The following is a 21,873-nucleotide window of genomic DNA, read 5'->3' as shown; positions in this document are numbered from 1 at the left end:
TGACAAAAAAAAATGTATTTCGTATATATAAAGATGTATGGCACCACCCAGATTAACACAAGCGAGTTGGTATGACGAAAGCGATAACTTCACCTCCACGTGTCATTGTGCTCGAGTCACATGGCACCCTTTGTCCAGTGCATCCCCGCGCCAAGATGTTGCTCTAGATCCGCCGGTTTTCTGCCATAAGAATCTCAGAATGCCTATCACCATGCTGGTCATGGTTATCTCCCGTCATAGACGACCGAAAAAGGTAAAAGTCTATTTAGCTGGATCCCGGATCTATTGGAATCTGTGTTGCCACTTATACCGCACTTTGCGGTATAATACCGCAATTTGGAGAGAAATGCCGCACTTTTTTCTGATTTTACCACATACCGCAAATATACAGCGAAATGACTATGATCAGCGTATTTATACCGCGAAATGACTTTTATCATTGAGTTTATACTAAGTAATGTCACCGTACGGGAAAATGGACAAATTTTTGCTCTCTACATCTAATAACACATGGCTAGATAGGCTACTGTGGAACTCGCGAGAATTCAAACTAGTAATTAACGTGCATCCAGGGGCAAATGTTTTACATATCAGTCAGGTGCCTGAATGAAAGTAATTTTCAACCACTAATATGGTAAAGGTGTACATACACTCCAAAGCAGAGCGAATACTTACCTAGAGTTGAATAAATAAGCAGTCTCGGTCTATCCTATATTGCTTCTTTTAGGCATTACCTTTCCACTTTTACAGCCCAATAGACTGAACAGTATATAGTAAAAGAAATACTTGTAAATATGTGTGAAATTCATGATGCAGAACGATAGTTAAGAAATAAAAATGGTATTTCATTTAGAACTTAATATTGTATTCAAATACAGGCTAAGATTCATCTCCTGTAGAACATGCATTCAAAAATTTAGAAAATTATCTATTTTTTAATTTTTCCCTGATTTCTCATTTCATATTATTCCTTCAGATCGAATGTGAATACAAAGTTGCAGAGTTGCTGTTTAGAAGCAGCAGGCTATAAACCACTTAATCCTTCTTGTAGCCTAGGCTGTTTCATGGTTCCATTGGTAAGCTCATCTGTAACCTTTATTGTCAGGATTTAATGAAAATACATGGATTGCTTCGTCTTCTCAGACTCTGCCACTTGTTCATCACTTTTTCCAAATACGAAAAGGAGACCAAAATTGAAAAAAGGTTTGTCTCATTTCTTGTTGAACATGATGTGCCCTATTCGGTCACTGACAACTTGCTGAAGTGTGTGATAAGTATGCCATGGCCGAATTTGCAGAGCCATGCTAGTCTGATTAGAACAAAAGCAACCAACATTGCTAACAGGCACTTCATTTTCATGAAAAGCTTCCTGTCAACCTAAAAGTTAACCTTTTCTCATTGGATATTGACTAAACAATAAATCAGTCTGTAGCCAAAAAACTCTGTTTGTGTCAGTTTCAGTCATGTCATAATGGATTTACTGGTAGATTTACTTGTTCTGTTAGAGCTTAATCATGGATCAGCAGCTGTTATTCTCAGTCAGTTGGTTGGAGGCACGGACTATGTTAAGGAGGCAGGCGGTCTCATACAGAACTAGATTGGAGATTGCACCACCAAAGGAAGTAAATTACATAATTAAGATGTTTGTTGAAGAAAAATAATGATGTGTTACAGTTGTAAAGTTGAGCTGTCATTAATATACCCTATTTTCATGTCCTAATTGTAAAAAAAAAAATCTAAGAGTCTGGAAGCTTTATACAAAAATGTTTGCAATCACTTTTAGCACAGTGCAAAATGACAAGATGCATGTATGAATAAATATATCTGAGTCTTCACTCAAATGGAAAAACACATATTCCTTGATTTGGCTCCCACCTGTTGGCTTTCATTTGAAAACTTGACAAGGCGTATTCACGAGTTGTGGGATACTCACACGTTGTATTGGGACTCTTGTTATTAAAGATCTCTCACATGTGAGCAATAAACCACATCTAGATTGTTTTCGCTTCACTGAAAAGATAAATGACTTTCTCTATTTTCTGACCCCTCTAGCTACGAGCTAAGAGTTTCTAGTCATCAGTAATTTTCTTATTACTATACTTCTGACATATGGAATAAGGCAAAGATGGACCAGGAATGGCAGTTCATACCGAGTGTAACTTTATCTGAAGGTTTGAATCTTGAAAATTTGGACAACTCAGTCATAGTGGTGTATTGGTGCCATAGCCTTACACTAAAATCTGCAATAGGAGCAGTAATGTTTCCAAACGTTTCAAAATTTATACAATACTTGTTTCATTGTGAACATCAAATGTCCTTGCTGAGTGCCTTTTTTATTTTTTAGAGGAAGTCAAAACTGACATGCAAAATCATCTTAGTTAAATAAAACATCAGCAAAATCATCTTAGTTCATTAAAACATAAGCAGATTCATTTGCTAACTCTTTCATTGACATTAAAAGCGGAATGTAGTCTGAACCGTCAGCAAAAAGATAGGTCAAGCCCTGACAAAGGGGGGGAGGCTAGAACTGAGACTTGTTAAACGTGTACTTCCAGTGAACGGTAAAGCAACTTCAAGTGACAGCACTGCTTTGAATCAAAATGTTTTGTATAGTGCGACTAATGTAGGTCTTGAAGAGCATGACCACGCTGTCGAATACCGAGTGATCTTTGTCTGTCTATGCGAATGATTCCTTTTAGCGTTTTCGTATCTTTAATATGATAATTTTCATTAAAATCTAGTCGTAATCATAGTAACGCTCTTTTGTTAGCCATTTCGTTTTTTATTTTTCCATCTTTTTTTTCAGACAATGCCACATCTCAGGGTCACTATATAATATTTCTCCCATAAAAGCTGCAAGACTTACTTCTGGTACAAAAAATGGCTTTAAGGTCATCACAAACCAAATAAGTGGAAATGAAGCTAGATGCAATCTTTTCAAGCCTAGTTCTGATGTCTTCAAATACTTTCAAAATTTGATTTCGATCAGTCATTTTAAATAGGGTTTGTCCCGGTGATGGAGTCAAGCTTCGGTAAAGGAAAGGGAGAGGGTTCAAGAAATAAAGTTTCAAACAATTATGTCTTGGGCACTTATGTAGACAAGGGTGTCACTACCTTCTTTGCTTTGAGGCGAATGAAGGAATAAACATATGCTGACAAATCAAAAAGCGAACCATGCTGAGGATATTTTAAAGCAATTAAACAATATGCTATCTCGAAAAGTTGAAAATTGTAGAAAAGCACCACTACAAATTTTATTATTTTTTTTCAAATATATTTTAAGGAAGTAATATGCGTAAAAACTGCTTTTGTAGCGCAAAGCGTCTAAAATTAAAAAGGGAAAAAATGAGCATCTGGTTAGAAAATGACGTTTTACATATTTGCTGAGCCAGTAAAAACTTTTCAATCTAGCACTCTCGCCTTTTGGAGTGTATTGATTGTCTACTTTCTTAAGAAAAAAATGTGCGGAAGACTGGAAGTGTAGACTAGGACATTTGTCTCTTTTTTACGTTTTCAAGGCCGGTGTATCAGTGGATTCAAAAATAGAAAATTGGGACAAAAACGACAGTATTTCTGGAGAAATCGCCGAAAATGAAACAAAAATTGATAAATAAACTTTTAATCTAGTTTAAAACAGAAAAGAGTAGATTATCCTGCTTCCAATTTTCTTGAGAACAGATGTTCTGAACAAGATATTAGTGATGAAGGAGGGATGAGAGTGCCAGAAAGTGGGAAAAAGATATGAATTTATTATCGGGGACTATTTTGCCCTTTTCTATATGGGGCGGGTATCTGGGGGATATCTCTTTTCATTTTTATTCTACCTTTCTTGTTCAAAGTTCATGGTAAAATCCACTACTTAAAAAAAAGAATAGCATCCATTTGCTAGAAAAGTAGCAAGGAGTTAATTGCTTTTAAAAAGTAGTTTTTTTTTGAAATTGGTGACGACGTATTTACATTACAGATATCAAACTGTATCATAAATTATACCATGTTTCGGTAAAAGGATACTGCGAAAACACCGTTTTTTTCCTCGGCCGGCACCACTTTTGGGTATCAGTCAAGTGGCAACACTGGTGAGAATGCAAATGTAAGGAAGACAAAGAATAATTTCTAGAAAAAATAGGCCACAGGTCCATTATTAAGTAGGCTAGTCTGTGTTCTAATTTTCTCAGTGGAAAATTTTTGTGTGTTTGCCATTCTCCTGCCCCCAAAATACTTCGCATGTTGAGAGTATTGTTCAGGTGTTTGAACTGCTAGTTCATGTTCATATGGAAACCAGCCCATGATAGCATCCATGTTAGCCTAAAGAGCATGCAGATAGACTAGCTAAGATTGGTGCTACCTACTTTGGGTTGTAGGATCGAGTGTTGCTATACCAGTTGAGGACAGGGGTGGATCCAGGATTTTTTTAGGGGGGGGGGGGCAAAATAGGTTGATCTGACTTGCATTATTTATAACTTGCATTAGGAGCAATTGCCCCCTGGATCCGCCACTGGTTAAGGAGTATCTGAATGTTTTAGAGTGTCTAACTAAAAGAGATAAGCTAGGATGCACATGCAATAAATTTGGCAGCTGGGTTACCTACATATGACAATATAGAAAAATTTTCTTTATATCTGAGCAATAGAAAATTGTCATTTACTCTTATATAGAATGCAGTATAAAGTCAAACAGAAGACAATATCTTGCTTTCCCCTATTATGTAGAATGATAAAAAGTCATACAGATGACTTTATGCCTCATTCTTTTATATAGCAAACATAAATAAAGTCATACAAATGACTTTTTATACCTCATGCAATTATAGAGCCAGCAAAAATAAAGCCACACAGATGACTTTTTATATATCTCACTATTACCTTAAATTACCTTAAATCGCACTTGCCAGCGATAGGACGAATCCTGTGTCCGCCAGCTTCAGTGATGATGGTTAATCATCATTTGTGGCATCCCAAATGGTGCACCACGATTTGTTAAGCCACTCCCTATCCACTGATGACTTGAACGCATCCATGCTGGTAGAGGTTACTGTTTTTTCACTAAGGGAGTTCCACAAGCTGACAACTCTATTTGAGAAGAACTTGTTCCTTAGTCTGGTGTTGGCTCGTTTTCGGAATTGCTTTTGAGAATGACCACGAGTTCTCTTTGAATTGTCCGGTTGAAAAAGGCCAGGAATGGTATCCTCAGCATTTAGGAGCTTGTATGCTGTTATCAAATCACCTCGTTTGTGACGATATGTTAGAGATGGTATTCAAAGCTTACGGAGACGGGATGGATAAGGGACATCATAGAGGTCTCTAATACATTTCGTTGCCCTCCTCTGGACTGATTCTAGAGCTGCTTGGTCTGTCTTATTGATTGGACATGCGATACACATTCCAAACTCTAGCCTTGGTCGAACTAGACTCTTGTATAGCTTGGTCATAACATTAACTATTATTGAGAAAACATGAATAAAGTCATACAGATGACTTTATATATATTACACTATTATAGAGAAAACATGAATAGAGGAATACAGATGACATTTTATATTTTGTACTTTTACATAACAAACATGAACAAAGTCCTACTGATATTTTTTTGTTATTTTGGTACTTTTGGTACTTGGCATTCTTTTGTTAAATACAGTCTTTTATCCGTACCAAACTGGAGATGCAGTAGAAAACCCATTTTGTATGGATTAATTCAAGACACTGTTATTCAGTAATTAATGCTTAGCATGGTTTCCAACGTGTTGACAATATTTAAACTGTTGTTTTTGGGGGTTTAGGGGGAAAAAAAGGTACCTAGGTTAGGTTAGATTACATATTTAATATATGCTATGCTTTACAAATGACTTTTTATACCTTGTATGTTTGTAATTATATATTTCTATTTCTAGAGAAATGATGGAGAATGATTTAAAGTCTTCTGTATGCCTTTTTAAACATCAAATTATTGTACAAATAAGAATTAATGTATAAATAAGAAGTACAAATAAAGTTATACAGAAGACATTTAGGTATTCTTATTTCATATGTAATCCACTAGACTGCTATAGAAAAGAAATTAAATTACCCCCCTAATGTATAGAGGAAACAACAGAAAATCACATGTGAGAATTTATTCATTTTTACTTAATGCTAATATGAAGTATATAAAGTCATCTGTAAGACATTATTTATAATGCTTTATAGTAGAATTATATATTAAAAAGTCATCTGTATGACTTTATTTATGTTTGCTCTATAATAGCAGGAGACATAAAAAGTCATCTGTATGACTTTATTCATAATGCTTTATAGTAGAATGGTATATTAAAAAGTCATCTATATGACTTAATTTAGGCTACTCTATAAATGAAATCATGTAGGCCAATGCTTTAAAAAGCCATCTATATGACTTTTTGTTGTTTTCTCTATGTAGGCTACTAGCAGGAGGTATAAAAAGCCATCTGTATGACTTTATTGAAGTTTGCTCTATAAAAGAAAGGCATAAAAAGTCATATGTAGGACTTCATTCATGTTTGCTCTATAATAGTATGAGGTAAAAAAAGCCATCTGTATGACTTTATTTATGTTTGCGCTGTAATAGCAGGAGACATAAAAAGTCATGTGTGACTTTATTCATAATGCTTTATAGTAGAATGATATATCAAAAAGTCATCTGTATGACTTTATTTAGACTGCTCTATATATGAAATCCTGTAGGCCTAGGCTATAAAAAGCCATCTGTATGACTTTTTGTTATTTTCTCTATATACTAGGAGAAGGCAGAAAAATTCATCTGTATGCCTTTATGGAGGTTTGATTTATAAAAGAAAGGTATAACAAGTCACATGTAGGACTTTATTCATGTTTGCTCCACAACATTATGAGTCACAAAAAGTCATCTGCATGGTATTATTCATGTTTTCTCTATACTGACAGGAGGCAATAAAAGTCATGAGTATGTCTTTGTTCATTGTGGTTATTAGTTGACTGATATATTAAAAAGTCATCTGTATGACTATTTATCTTTTCTCTATAATAGCAGGATACATAAAAAGTAATCTGTATGACTTTATTCATTATGCTTTATAGTAGAATGATATATTAAAAAGTCATCTGTATGACTTTATTTAGGCTGCTCTATATATGAAATCCTGTAGGTCTATGCTATAAAAAGCCATCTGTATGACTTTTTGTTGTTTTCTCTATGTACTCGCAGAAGGTAGAAAAAGTCATCTGTATGCCTTTATTGAGGTTTGCTCTATAAAAGAAAGGTATAAAAAGTCATAAGTAGGACTTCATTCTATGTTTTCTCTATAATAGTATGAGGTATAAAAAGCCATCTGTATGACTTTATTTATGTTTGCTCTATAATAGCAGGATACATAAAAAGTCATTTGTATGACTTTATTCATTATGCTTTATAGTAGAATGATATATTAAAAAGTCGTCTGTATGACTTTATTTAGGCTGCTATATATATAAAATCCTGTAGGCCAAGGCTATAAAAAGCTATCTGTATGACTTTGTTGTTTTGTCTATGTACTAGCAGGAGGTATAAAAAGTCATCTGTATGACTTTATTGAAGTTTGCTCTATAAAAGAAAGGCATAAAAAGTCATATGTAGGACTGCATTCATGTTTGCTCTATAATAGTATGAGGTATAAAAAGCCATCTGTATGACTTTATTTATGTTTGCTCTATAATAGCAGGATACATAAAAAGTCATCTGTATGACTTTATTCATAATGCTTTATAGTAGAATGATATATTAAAAAGTCATCTGTATGACTTTATTTATGTTTGCTCTGTAATAGCAGGAGACACAGAAAGTCATCTGTATGACTTTATTCATTATGCTTTATAGTAGACTGATATATTAAACAGTCATCTGTATGACTTTATTTTGGCTGCTCTATATATGAAATCATGTAGGCCTAGGCTATAAAAAGCCATCTGTATGACTTTTTGTTGTTTTCTCTGTGTATCAGTAGGGTAGGCTGATATAATTTTTCTGTATGACGTTTTAGTGGATCATATATGAAATAAGAAAACCAAAAAATCTTCTGTATAACTTTATTCATACTTTTCTATAATGATTTGTTGTTTAAAAAGTCATACATAAGACTATATCATTCTCCATGTTTAAAGCAAACACAATATTGTCTTTTGTTTAACTTTTTAGTATCTTCTATTTGAATGTTAATGACAATTTTTATTGCTTAGAGTATGAAGAACCAATGATTTTAATAGTCAAACATTGATCACCCTGGCAGCTAGTCCCCAAACCCCATTTTGAATTTTTATGATGGCAAATTTTTACCAAATCATGTTATTGACTTACAAATAAAGTGAATATGGTAAATATCTACCAAATCAAATTATTGACTTATGCATAAAGTGAATATACCACTCAATGCCTTTTTTTATGTTGATTATAAATGTAATAATCATTTCTATCGGAAATTAATTCCAGCCCCCCCCCTATATATGCCAATTCAGGGTATATATTTCTACATTAGGGGGGGGGGGATTTTGTTTCTGATGTAAATGGGAGGTAAGTTTAAACTTTTGTTGTGAGAGTATATACCCCCACCCCCCTAATGTGCAAATATATAACAAAAATTGCATTCTGAACCTAAATATAACCAAATGAACTGTACCCCAACCCCTAAATATATCCAAATCAAGGTAGCCTATATATTTGCACATCAGGGGGGTAGGGGCAAAATTTATTTGTGATGTAAATGAAGGTTATATTTAGAATCAGAATGCAATTTTGGTTGTATATTTGCACATTAGGAGAATGGGGGTATAATAATTTTTTCTTTTTAATGATAGAAAATGGTGTGGCAAAAATAAAAATTAAACCACTGTTTACATGTTACATATAACTATTTACCTGTTTACATCACATTTGGGGGGTGGGGGTATATACTCTGTATGTACATGTATATTTGAAGCCCCAAATGTGTTTAAATTGTAGATCAAAAAAGGACAATTGCTACCACGCCTCATGCCCATTTAATCAAGCACAGTCGTCTATGCGTCCTGTATCATGATGGGTTGCAAGGTGTACTGTTGGAATATAAATGGTAAAGTACTGGACAAATTGCCATTTTTTAGTGATCTATCCACGAAGTACGACCTTATTTGCCTCACGGAGAACATTTTCTCATGGAAGCCAGTGTCAACTTGCTAAAATTTTCTTCAGATCATCATTATATTATACAGCCAGCACGCAAATTCGGCAACCACGGACGTCCTTCAGGAGGGCTTACTATAATCTCCAAATCTGGTCCCCTCCCTCCTGCCTGTCTCCAGCAAAGTGAACACTTCCAGCTTATTCAGTGTGGGGATTTCATTGTAGCCAATGTTTACTTGCCTACTAATTACAATAATATCATTTCGAAGCTAAAGTTTGCTATTGCTTGCAAGAAACTCGGAAACTCTATAAAGAAAGTACTAAGGGAGGGCTTACCATTAGTGATTTTGGGGGACTTTAACTGTAACAATGAAGACAGCAGCAACTCTTGTGCCCAAGTGCTTCTAAGTTCACTTCCTAATGGATCCAAGCTAGCCACAAAAAACATGCAATTTTCTTTTATTAGTCTCTCTCAATCTGTGTCTAACATTGATCATGCTATTAGTTATAATGTTGAGCTACCTACCGTATAGGTAGGACTTGACAGAATGTACTCAGACCATCTGCCCCTGTCTGTCACCATCCCATGTACTGTGAATTCATACCCGCCGAAACCTAAACCGAAGCTCGTGAGTGACTGGAAAAAGGTTTCCCGCCCTTTATTCCAACAAAAGTGTGACAAAGTCCTTGGAAAAATTAAGGTCCCATTTCATCTGCTCCAGTGGAATGCTGACTTACCTGATAGTGAAATAAGACTGCAATTGAACCTATACTTTGCTGAAATATGCCATGCTTTAAAAATAGCTGAAAGCTCAGCTGTTTCGAGTGTTGAATTGCGCCGTATATCTTGAGTAAAAGGATGGGCCAAAATTCCGATTTGGTTAATGCAAAGGCTGTGGCCAAGTTTTGGCTGCAAATTTGGCATGAATGTGACAGGATTAAAAGTGGTGCAGTCAATCAAATTCATATTTGTACTGAGTGGAAATTTACAAAAGAACTGTGTAGACATTGTAGTGCTTTAAAACTTGAAACTGTGAAAAATCATGGATAATCCCAATCTGATTTGGAATCTGCATGCAAAGCCTGCTGAGTACAATAATTCGACTGCCAGTGAGATTGGTGAGAAAGTATGGGTTGATTATTTTAGTGCGGAATTTGCAGCCCCAGACGAGTCAAAAAACTCAATGTTTTATGAGCAACTAAGTCCCCTCCTTACTAAAGAGTTAAATTATTTTGTTGTGAACAGTAGTCAAATCCGGGAATTGTTCAAAAAATTATAGAAAAAATCATCAAGTGGTGCCGATAAAATATGTGCACATCATGTATTGAATGGTAGTCCCCTTTTAGTTGAACATCTTGCAATTGCTTACCAGATTATTATGACGCATGGTGTTGTACCAGATTTAGTTTGCTTAGAATCAATAACGCCTATACTGAAAAAATGAAACACCGCAACAGAACCTTCTTCTTACAGACCAATAGCTATTTCCTCTGTTTTTTGCAAGCTTTTTGAATTGTTAATAGTAGGTGACATTAGGAAGTGTTGCAAGGCCCCTCCCCACCAGTTTGGTTTCCAGTCAGGAATGGGATGCGCTCACGCATTAAATGTTGTAGCAAAAGTTCTGTTAGATGTGCACATTTCTAATGAATTGCTTGCTATTGGTGAATACGACGTATGCTGCGCTTTTGACTCGGGCATACATGCGCAGATAATGCTAGAATTGCGGAAAAATGGTGTCGACCCAGCTATTGTTAGACCTCTTTATGATCTGTATCGCCAATTAAATGTACGCATTCCTAATGCAGAACCCACTAGGAAAATCCCTGTAAAAAAAAGTATAAAACAGGGTGCGATTTCTTCACCAGATTTGTTTAATAATAGTATTTCCAAGGCGCAGTCCAAAGTCACTACAAGCTGTATTCTAAGAGGAATAGATGTGACCTTAGTTGGTTTTGTGGATGACATCTTGAATTTTTCTTGGCAAATAACTTCCCTAGAAAGTAATTTTATTATCCTGTCATCTCAGTATGGTGATATTGGCCTTAGTTTTAATGTATCAAAATCGGAAGTAATGCTGTTTAATTGGAATAAATCTGTTCTACCTCACATTCAACTAGAATCCCTGTCTATTGAGCCTGTAAAGTCACTAGTATACTTGGGACTGCCCATCAGAGACACACTGTCATCTACCCGTTTGCTAATCATCACACATGTACAGAGTAAAATTAGAACTGCATGTGGGGCCACAGTTTCTTCGAAGGGAAGTCTTAAAAGGTTTTCGCTGGCTATATTTTATAATGCTGTCGCGGTGCCACATATATTATATATAATACCATTTTAGAAACTTCTGGGTAAAGAAGATAAATTTAAAATCCGTAGAATTTTTTTCAGATATTTGAAGTTTCTGCTGCAAGTTCCACTGAGAACGAGTAATTCGTACTTGATCCGGCAATATGCAGTAACTGATCCATTTTCTGCAGTTAATCAGTTGCTTGATAAGTATTGTGCTAAGTTGGAGGGTAGCAGCCATTCTTGACTACCTCTACTCTCGTCACTTTGATTGATGTGTATGTGTATTTGCTTTGTCTGTACCATTAAGTGTATTTTTTTTTCTCTCTTTTCTGTTGTTTTTTTTTTTTTTTCCATCAATTTCTGTATTTATGATGGATTTAAAAAATAAATTCAAATTCAAATTTACAGCAATATTTTGATTTTTGCCGCTGCTACTAATATTTTGTATTTTTGCCACTGCTCATTAAAAAATATGGAATTACAAAGACTGGCATGAACGCTATCTATAAAACAACTTATTTGGCAACTCATAGCAGCAATTTCAAAAGACTTAAGCATTGAATCTCAGCATGGTGGTTCATTGTACATAGACAAATATTGTCAGGAATAATTGAGGCTGGAATTAGAGGTAGAATGTTGCTGCTAAGTAAAAATTATCTTGAAGACTGAGTAGTGATAGTGAGAGTAGGAAATACAATGTCAACAGTCCTAGTAAGAGGAAGAAGGGGGTACCTCAAGGGTTAGCCTTAGGACCTGATTTTTACAATATGGGAGAGTATAATATTCCTATCGGAGAAGGAGATTGAAACATGGGAATTTTCGCTGATGATAAAATTTTGTGGGTTATGGCAAAGACATTAGAAGAGGGAATCAAAGGTATTTCAGAAGTATTGGCGCAATTGGAAAACTAGATAACTGATATTGATCTAAAATTTTCAACACGTAAAATAAAAGCAATGGTAATAACTCGGAAAAAAACGAAAGTTACCCCAATAATTAGATTTTATGGCCAGCAGATTGAGTTTGTGAGTGAAACAAAGTTCCTGGGTGTGAATATAGAGAAAAATTTGAATTGGAAACCGTATATTGAAATGACCAAGGCTGCTTGCGTTAAAAGGCTGAATCTTATGAAGATGCTTACAACTGTTAGCTGAGGGAAAAAACCCAGTTTTATGATGGAGTTTTATATAAAATATATTAGGTCTAAGATAGAATATGCTTCCGTAATTTCTTTCTCAGGCAGTGACACAACCCTAGCAAAGTTTAATTCCGTACAGAATGCAGCTATACGCATTGCCTTTGCAGCCAGAAAGACTACCCCTATTGTGTTTTTAATGTCAGAGTCAGGACTTGAAAGCCTGGTAACCAGGAGAAAGGTAAATGTCCTGAAATATAGCAAAAAATTGTGGACAGCAGATAATACAAACCCAGTTAGATCAAGAATATTTAAAACAGGAAAAATTGTTATAACAAATAAGTTTAAAAAGAGAAACCAGGAAAATATCTTTGAAATGTCTTGCCGTATCAGTGAACAGTTTGGAGTGACACTAAAAATGACAGATATGTTAAAAGTTCCAGAAATTGCATTACCTGCTCCTTGGGAGACAATTAAGCTACATTGCAATCTTAAGTTTGAAACGAATGGATACCATGATTCCAGGATAAACTTTAAATTAATGATGGCAGAGAAATACAGGGGATTCCTCGATATTTATACAGACGGATCTAAGAAAATTAACCCAATTTCTGCAGTAGGGGCTGCCTTTGTCATTCCATTGATACAAGTGTCAAAGTCATTTAAACTGCATTCAGAGGCAACAATTTTCCAGGCTGAAGTAATAGCCATAAAGGAAGCAATTGTATTTGCCAAAGAAAATCTTAGCAACCAAAGTAACATTGGATTCAAAAAGTGCACTGGAGGCACTTGCCAATTTTGTTCATAATGGGAAATTTTCAAGAGAAGATGTATTGTGCTACAAATAAATAGTACCATATATGTCAACAGCAGCCATGTATCTTCAGTAGATAACAGCCCAGATTGAGATGTTGGGGTCTGAGGGTGTCGACACAGTTGATAAAATGGCATGCAAAATAACAAATGTATTTACTAGTGGTTCAACTCCTATATCTGCAATGCAATTAGATCAATTGATGCAATCAGTAAGAACGTATGATTTTGAGGATAGCAGAAATCAATCCAGAAATTCGTTTGTTACCCAAAAAGTAGTAATAAAGTTTGAGAGGCATGTGCACCAAGGATTAAGTAGGAAAGAGGGAGGATTAGCATTTCATCTTAGATCAGGCCATGCAGATACAAAATTATACAGGGCAAATTTTTAAGGAGAGTCAAGTAACTGTGAGTTTTGTGACAAAGAAGAAAGTCTGGTACATCTTCTTATAGATTGTGATAAGTACACTCTCCAAAGACAGCATATCAAGGCCTTTTTCATGAAAGAAGAAAACAGTTGAGTGTAAATTTGATTTTGGGAGGATTTGCAAATGATAGTGACAATATACAAATCCTAAAGCTGGTTGTACAGTTTATAACTGCCATTGGGAGAGATTGGACGATGTGATGGGAAGATTAATTAGGATTAATTAATGTGACAGAGCAGATTATTGATGATTGACTAACTGATGTGGAATCCGGATTTATTGAAGGAAGACCCAAGTGACTGAGAAGTCGAGAGGGGTCTTTAATTCATTCATCATCATCATCATCATCATGGTGGTTTTTGGAAACTTTTTCTCTTAAGCTGGAAAAAGAAGGATTTTTAGAGGAAAGACTTGATGATAAAGGTTCTCCCCTTGGATAATATGTTAACTAGGATCATTATACATATTTTAAAGTAAGAATTGTTTCCCTAACATGTCGCCTTATCAGGGGCCACAATTTTAAATTTTTACCAAAAAAGGCATCAATTGGTATATTCACTTTATTCATAAGTCAATAATATGCTTTAGTAAAAATTTACCTTTATGACTTTAAACCTTCACCAGTCAGATGGATTCAACCTACATATAGGATTTCAGGTACAATTTAAGGTTAAGAACAGGTCATGTTCAGTCTAGAAATTTCTTGTTTAGATAAGCCCAGGCCTAGCCTATTTGACTTTCCCACTTTATTGTTTAGCCTAGGCATATATGATGATAGGTAAAACTTCAGTTTAGCTACTGTTTGCTATGTTGGAAAGGGATTAGGTTAGGAAATTGAAGCTTTCATTGATGGGTTTACAGACTAAAGTATGTCATGGGAAGGTATTTTGAAGTAACATACATACCTCCACTCCTTCTCCCTCTAGAGGGCCCTGACCTTTGACGGCTTTTAAAAACCTTGGTAAATTTCTATTGGGTGTTATAATTTAGCTACAATGAAATTGAATACATTATTTGATGCCTTTTTTATGCTCTTTCATAATTCAATAATTCTTTCTGTGGCTAAATGCATCTTAAGCCCTTAAAGGGGCCCTAAAGGTATCTTGTATGAATTGTGAAAGAGTATAAAAAAAGCACCAAACACTGTTTGCACTTTCATCCTAGCTAAATTATATGGCCCACTGCAAGTTTACCATCAACTTTACTTCCCCCCCTAATTTGCAAATATATACCCTGAACTGGAATATACTCTGAATTGTTGACAGCAATGTTTTGAATCACAAAATTCAGTACTGTTTTTGTCAATGGCATTCAAAAACTTGAAACAGTTAGAACACAGTTTATATTTGAGTTGCCTAATAAATGAGGTTTGAATTTTTGTAAATAGGCCTAAGAGTTTTTTAAATATGTTACTCTTGAACAACTTAGCTATAAACTAGTGATATGTTTTTAACCACTTTTCAATAACTTAACTGGTGTTAATAACTTCTTTGTTTGGTTACAAAAATGAAATTTCTTTGGGGCCCCTTTAAGGACTGAAGATGCAATGAGCCCCAGAAGCAATTATTGAATTATGAAAGCATAAAAAAGGCATCAAATGATGTTTTCACTTTCAGCTTAGCTAAATTATATGACCCACTAGAAATTTATCAAAATCTTTGTGTTATAAAAGTGAAACCTTGTAAAATAGATCTTCTACATAAATGAAGTATGACAAAACTGTTTTCAGCTTCACAATTTTGCTCAATCCCAATTTATGAGGTTTCAGAGGTCTGCAAATAGATTTCCTAAATTTGGAAAAAAACTCACTGATATGCCTTAAAATTCCACTCAAATAACAGGAATTACATTTTTCAGAACTAAAACCAGAGAAAAAGAAACTTATAGCTGAAAATTAAGTTGAAATGTTATGTTGTTAAAATTTCAATAGGTGTCTGTCAAGTAGGCAAACTTCTAAGACTTAGAACTCAGAAGAAAGTTAATATAGAAGCTTGGCAATACATTCCCAGAGTGTGTTTTTGGCCTTGGATTCATTACTGAAAGTTTCATTTTCCTTGGATCACCCCTTTCCAAGATAGGAAAAGTAGCTAAACTAGAATTTTACCAATATTTTGAAGCTTTTTTTAGGTGTATTTTAGGCTCTGCTGACACTCCATGTTGGCCAGAAAGTTGTATGGCTATAAAAGACCATCAGAGGGGAGTTGGGGTTGAATTGTTAAATATGCAACCCAAGCCATAAAAATGAGCATATAATTGTCAATCTAAAAGTATCTCTTCTTTTTCTAGCATGTCTGCTTCTTAAGAGCTGCTATGCTAGACCTTTACCCAAATTGATTATGAGCTCATTATATATGGTGCTTGTGCAAAGATCCAACTGCAAAAAGTTGAAAATATACAAGCTGACATGATCCACCTCATATTTGGTCTCAGGAAACCCACAATTTTTAAGTTTCTGCTTAAAGAGAGCAGGCTATCAACAAGTACACAAAGAACAAATTTGCTCTGAATTAATTATTTCTCACAAATTTAAGCTTATAGCTTGCACACATCATACCTCTGGCTAAGAACAGCATCCATGTTCAGAGGTTTTGCCAATGAATTTGCAAATGTTGCAATGAAATTTCCTGCTCTTGCTTGGTCTATTCCCCCACTTTCCCCCAAACCCCTCCATGGACTTGGATGTTCCCTCTAATAAATATTAATTTCTCATGTTGAAAAAAACTAATCCTTTTCTATTATACCCATGTAAAATTACACATAAAGAGTATTCCCCATTTTTTTGTTGATTGATCAAAAAAAAAAAAAAAAATGAAAGATGTCATATAGAGAGTATCTTCCCTCTCTTATAATTGCAATGGGTGAAAAACCGTTTGATAATTTATGTATTTGTGTCAGCTGAATTAGTTGCAATAGAGGTAGTAATTGAAAGAGGAATAGTATTAGTAGTAAATGTAGCAGCAGTAGTTGTATTAGTAGCTGGGGCGTCCTGAAAGATGGGGGGGGGTGCGCGCCCCTCCAACTTTTTTGGTATTCAGTAAAATTTTCACCAAGGGCAGAAATTTTGCAAAAATCTTGACTTCTGCAGAAAATCTGGCATAAATCAGGTAGCAATTTGGTAAAATTTAAAAAATTGTCCTCCCCAATAAAATGAGCCTCAGGATGCCCCTGATTAGTAGTAGTATGTACATATAGCCTTTTGGTCAATTAATTTTCCCCTTTAAGCATTGTCTAAAAGTTCCAACTTAATATTCAAATTCATTCTAAAGATACACTCTTTTGAGAACGTGCATGGACATAGTGTCTTTAAATTTAGTTCAAAACTCCCCTCAACCTTCTCTGAAAGGCTCAACTGAATGCCTTTCGTCTTTGTGGAAAGTAAAGTTCAAACATGCATACCTTTCTCAATAACATATACTATATGTAAACAGAGGACAAATTGTATAACTTACAGCCCTTGCCCTGGGGGCTGTGAGGGGGTTGATGTCCCCAAAGGTATTGTTACTGGAAAATGATAGTCGTGGGAGGGGGCTGGTTGTCCACTATTCATTTTTACTCTAGAAAAGAGCACTATAACCTCTAATTTCCAATAAAATTAACCCTATTCGAAGTTTATACAGCCACTCATTTTATAAAAACCTTATAGGTCCCCAGGGAATAACTTACAACCCTTGCCCCAGAGCTCTGGTGGGTTGTGTCAACCCTGGAGGCTTTGTTATGCTTTCTTTGGACTATTTTTTAACAAAATATCTATCTCACAATTTTGATCAGATATTTTAAGGAAAAAGAGGGCATTAGGTGGGGGGGGGCTGGTTTTCCCCCATCACTTGACTCAAAAGGGAACTAGAACTTTTAGTTTCCAATTAATTGAGCCTCCTCTAAAGTTTATATGACCACCCCTTCCATATAAATCTTATATGCCTTTGGGGCATTACTTACAACCCTTCCTCCCAGGACCTGAGGGGTTATTTCAACCCCAAAGCCCTTGTTATAGGATATTTAGACTATTTTGAACAGAACATCTTATCTCAAAATTTCTATTGGATATATTTGGGGAAAAGAAGACATGTAGAGAGGGGCTAGTTGCACATTTATAACTTTTCAGAGGCAACCCTATAGCGTTGCCTATAGTAAAGGCCATACAGCTCCAATGTTTTATTATTATTATTTATTTTTCATTTACTTATTTTTTTCCCAGAGGCACTCTATATGGAAGGGGTCAGCATGGAAACTTCAAAGGGGGCTCATTCGAATGGAAATCAAGAGTTCTAGTGCCCTTTTTAAGGGTCAAAAGTGATTGGAGGGCAACTAGCCCCCCCCCCATGCCCATCATTCCCCCAAACCACATCCAATCAAAATTTTGAGATAGCCATTTTGTTCAGCATAGTTAATTTCCAGATAGGAAACATGTTTTTGAGGAAGACACTCCCCCACAGCCATCAGGGCAAGGGTTGTAAGCTATGCCCTGGGGGCATATAAGGTTTTTATAGAAAGTGTTGTCATAGAAACTTCAAAAAGGACTCATTCAATTGGAAATTCAAAGGGCTAGTGCCCTTTTCAATAGTTGAAAGTGATTGGAGGGCATCTAGCCCCCCTCATGCCCAGCATAGTTGATTTCCAAATGAAAATTATGATTCTGGGGAGGTCACTCCCCCACAGCACTCAGGGCAAGAGTTTTAAGTTATGCCCTGGAGGCATATAAGGTTTTTCTAGAAGTTGATGTCGTAGAAACTTCAAAAAGGCTTATTCAATTCAAAGTGCAAAGGGCTATTGTCCTTTTTAATAGTCGAAAGTGATTGGAGGGCAACTAGCCCCCCCATGCCCATCATTTCTCCAAACACATCCAATAAAAATTTTGTGATAGCCATTTTGTTCAAGGTATTTGATTTCCAGATGGAAAATAGGTTTTGAGGAGGACACTCCCCAACAACCCTCAGGGAAAGGGTTTTAAGTTATGCCCTGGGGGCATATAAGGTTTTTATAGAAGGTATTGTTGTAGAAACTTCAAAAAAGGCTCATTTGATTGGAAATTCAAAGGGCTAGTGCCCTTTTTAATAGTCAAAAGTGATTGGAGGGCAACTAGCCCCCCCCCATGTCCATCATTCCCCCACATACATCCAATCAAAATTTTGAGTTATCCATTTTTTTCAGATTAGTTGATTTGCAGTTAAAAAATATTATTTTTAGGAGGACACTCTCTCAAACCCTCAGGGCAAGGGTTTTAGGTTATGCCCTGGGGGTATACAAGGTTTTTTATAGAAGGCATTGTTGTAGAAACTTCAAAAATGGCTCTTTCAATTGGAAATTCAAAGGGCCTTTTTAATAGTTGAAAGTGAATGAAGGGCAACTAGCCCCCCCTCCCCCCCCGCCCATCATTCCCCCTAACACATCCAATCAAAACTTTGAGATAGTCATTTTGTTCTGCATTGTTGATTTCCAGATAGGAAACATGTTTTTGAGGAGGACACTCCCCCACAACCCTCGGGGCAAGGGTTTTAAGTTATGCCCTGGGGACATATAAGGTTTTTATAGAAGGCGTTGTCATAGTAACTTCAAAAAAGGCTCATTCTATTGGAAATTCAAAGGGCTGGTGCCCTTTTTAATAGTTGAAAGTCATTGAAAGCAACTAACCCCCCTTCGCACGCCCACCATTTCCCCAAACACATCCAATCAAAATTTTGAGATTCATCAAAATTTGCCATTTTATTAAACGTAGTTTTAAGTTCTGGAAATTAGGTCTTTGAGGATGACAACTCCCCCACATCCCTTAGGGCAAGGGTTGTAAGTTATGTCCTGGGGGCATGTAAGGTTTTTTATAGAAAACGTTGTCGTAGAAACTTCAGAAAGGGCTCATTTGATTAGAAATTTTAATGACTAGGTCCTTTTTCAATAGTGGAAAGTGATTCTAAGGCAACTAACACTCCTTCCACGCCCACCATTTCCACAAACAAATCCAATAAAAATTTTGATATAACCATTTTGTTTAACGTAGTTGAAAGTTCTGGAAATTATATGTTTGAGCAGGACACTCCTTCTACAGTCTTCAGGGGCAAGGGTTATAAGTTGTGCCTTGGGGCCATTTATGGTTCTTATGAAAGGAATGCTCATATAAACTTCAGAGAGGGCTCATTTGATTGGAAATTGAAAGTTCTAGTTCACTTTCTAAGCGTCAAAAGATATTGGAGAGTAGCCAGCTTCCCCCCTCCCCCCAAACCCTTTTTTCCCAAATGCATCCAATAAAGATTTTTAGATTGCTATTTTGTTAAAGATAGTTCAAAGATAATATAAAAAAAATTCCGGTGTCAACACAACCCCCCAGGGACAGGCGTTGTAAGTTATGCCCCAGGGGCATATATTGGTCTTATGGAAGGGATGCTCACAACTTCAAAGAAGGCTCATTTTATTGGAAATTGAAAGTTCTAGTTCGCTTTTTAAGAGTCAAAAGATATTGGAGAGCACCTAGTCTCCCCCCCCCCTCCATGTCCTTTTTTTCCTCAAACCCATCTGATAAGAACTTTGAGATAGCTTTTTTTTTTAAATAGTTCAAAGACCATATAACAAAAACTCCAGGGTTGGCACAGCCCCCCAGGGCCCAAGGGCAGGTGTTGTAAGTTATGCCCTGGGGGAATATATGGTTCTTATTGAAGAGATGCTAGTAAAAACCTCAGAGATGGCTCATTTGATTGGCTCATTTTATTTAAAAAAAAACCTTTTAAACTACTTATTTATCATTCTTAGCAGTACTTCACTTAACTTTACCACAATTTTCCACTGCCCTCCCCCGCAAATACTAAAATATATAGGCCTAACCAGAATTAATCCTACTTATTTTCAATGAATTTACGATGCTTGATTTTCCTTTAAGTTTATTCAATGACTAAGGAGGAAAGCCTACATCAATTCAGTAACAAAGAAACTCATGGATAATATTTTAATTGAACTATATATTTGCACATTAAGAGAGAGGTTAAGTAAAGGGAGGCAGTTTTAGGAATGAAACAAATAAAAACAAAAAATTAATTAAAAGAAGTTTTCAATTTTTCCAATTAGCCTACATAAGGGCTATTAATTAATCAATATGTTTAGAGAACAATTCTTTCCCCATAGTATGCAGAAAATATCCAATAAGAAATGAACTCATGGTATCCATTTCCATTTTTTCAAAGGTTTCAATAACTGTAACTATTCTGTATAACTGTATATAGAAATTTTGAGGGGACGTTAAGACACATCATACTAATTGGAACTAGATAAAGAATTGGCTATAAAACTACTCCCAGAAATTATCTAAAACTGAAAATGCTAAAATAATTAAAATAACTGCCATACTTAAAATAAGGTTAAAATACATACTCTGTGATAGATGCAAATTGCTCTGACACCCAAAATCCTATTAAGGTCAATTCCAAACAGTCCTGATCACTCTGTGTCACCAAGTGAAATGTTCTAAACACCCTTATTGAAGCTATTTTTTCAATCCATTCATTTTTGTCAATCGCTGTCCACAAGTTATGCAAGCTGTCCATTGTTCATATATAAGGTTTTTATCAAAGAGGTAATCGAATAGACTTTGAAAAAGCCTCATTTGATATAAATCGAAAGTTCTAGATCCGTTTTTTAAAGTCAAGAATAATCAGACAGTAAGCACCCCCCCCCATGCCATAAAATCTTGAAACTTTTTGCAATCAAAACCGAACAAAAATTGATTTTAAAAAAATTCCGAAAAATAAGTTTTCCAAAGAAAAGTAGCCATTTTAAACGTAAGCTCAGCAGATACAAATACCTGTTAAAATTCAAACTAGAAACGACCAGAAATTACTATTAAAGAATAAATGAAACCCAAAACGAACAGTAATTAAATAAACAATCATAGCAAATAAACATACAATAGGTACTAGCATAAATGAATAAATAGATCTTAAAACAAGTAATGCTTAGATTGAATATGAAAATAAAGCTTAAAACGAAAAAAAATATTTTGCTATTGAAGTGAAACTTAAAACGAACAGAAATTAAATAAACAATCAATCCGAACAAACATACAATAGATATTAATGTAAATGAATAAAAAAATCTTAAAACGAGTG

At 35.4% G+C, this 21,873-nt stretch overlaps 2 protein-coding genes across 5 annotated transcripts in view; both read left to right on the top strand.

The window, feature by feature from the left end:
• Positions 1 to 4,096: 4,096 nt before the first annotated feature.
• Positions 4,097 to 21,873, top strand: part of Aatf (Apoptosis antagonizing transcription factor) — an 89,986-nt gene continuing 72,209 nt past the window's right edge. Inside the window, exon 1 of one of the 4 annotated variants that reach the window (XM_089090167.1) lies at positions 4,097 to 4,145. The gene's annotated coding sequence lies outside the window, so the exon portion shown is untranslated. Of the gene's footprint in view, positions 4,150 to 4,173; positions 4,245 to 21,873 lie in introns of those variants that run through there. The other 3 variants (XM_089090169.1, XM_089090168.1, XM_089090170.1) reach the window with 3 other exon arrangements.
• Positions 10,704 to 13,356, top strand: LOC148951179 (uncharacterized). Its single transcript, XM_089091015.1, has 2 exons — positions 10,704 to 11,340; positions 12,653 to 13,356. Exons 1-2 carry the CDS (start codon positions 10,704 to 10,706, stop codon positions 13,354 to 13,356), a joined length of 1,341 nt encoding a protein of 446 aa, XP_088947141.1.

The sequence above is a fragment of the Artemia sp. Qi Xiang Cuo genome, chromosome 6 (genome assembly GCF_049724085.1).
Source record: "Artemia sp. Qi Xiang Cuo chromosome 6, ASM4972408v1, whole genome shotgun sequence".
Classification (NCBI taxonomy): domain Eukaryota; kingdom Metazoa; phylum Arthropoda; class Branchiopoda; order Anostraca; family Artemiidae; genus Artemia; species Artemia sp. Qi Xiang Cuo.
The sequence above is the reverse complement of the archived record's forward strand: the minus strand, read 5'-3'. Positions and strand labels throughout refer to the sequence as shown.

Bases quoted from the DNA above. Each gene is read 5' to 3' on its own strand.
- LOC148951179 (XM_089091015.1), top strand. From the start codon at position 10,704: ATGGGATGCGCTCACGCATTAAATGTTGTAGCAAAAGTTCTGTTAGAT. The intron at 11,341-12,652 runs GTAAAATTAGAA...TTTCTTTCTCAG, and splicing joins AATCATCACACATGTACAGA to GCAGTGACACAACCCTAGCA.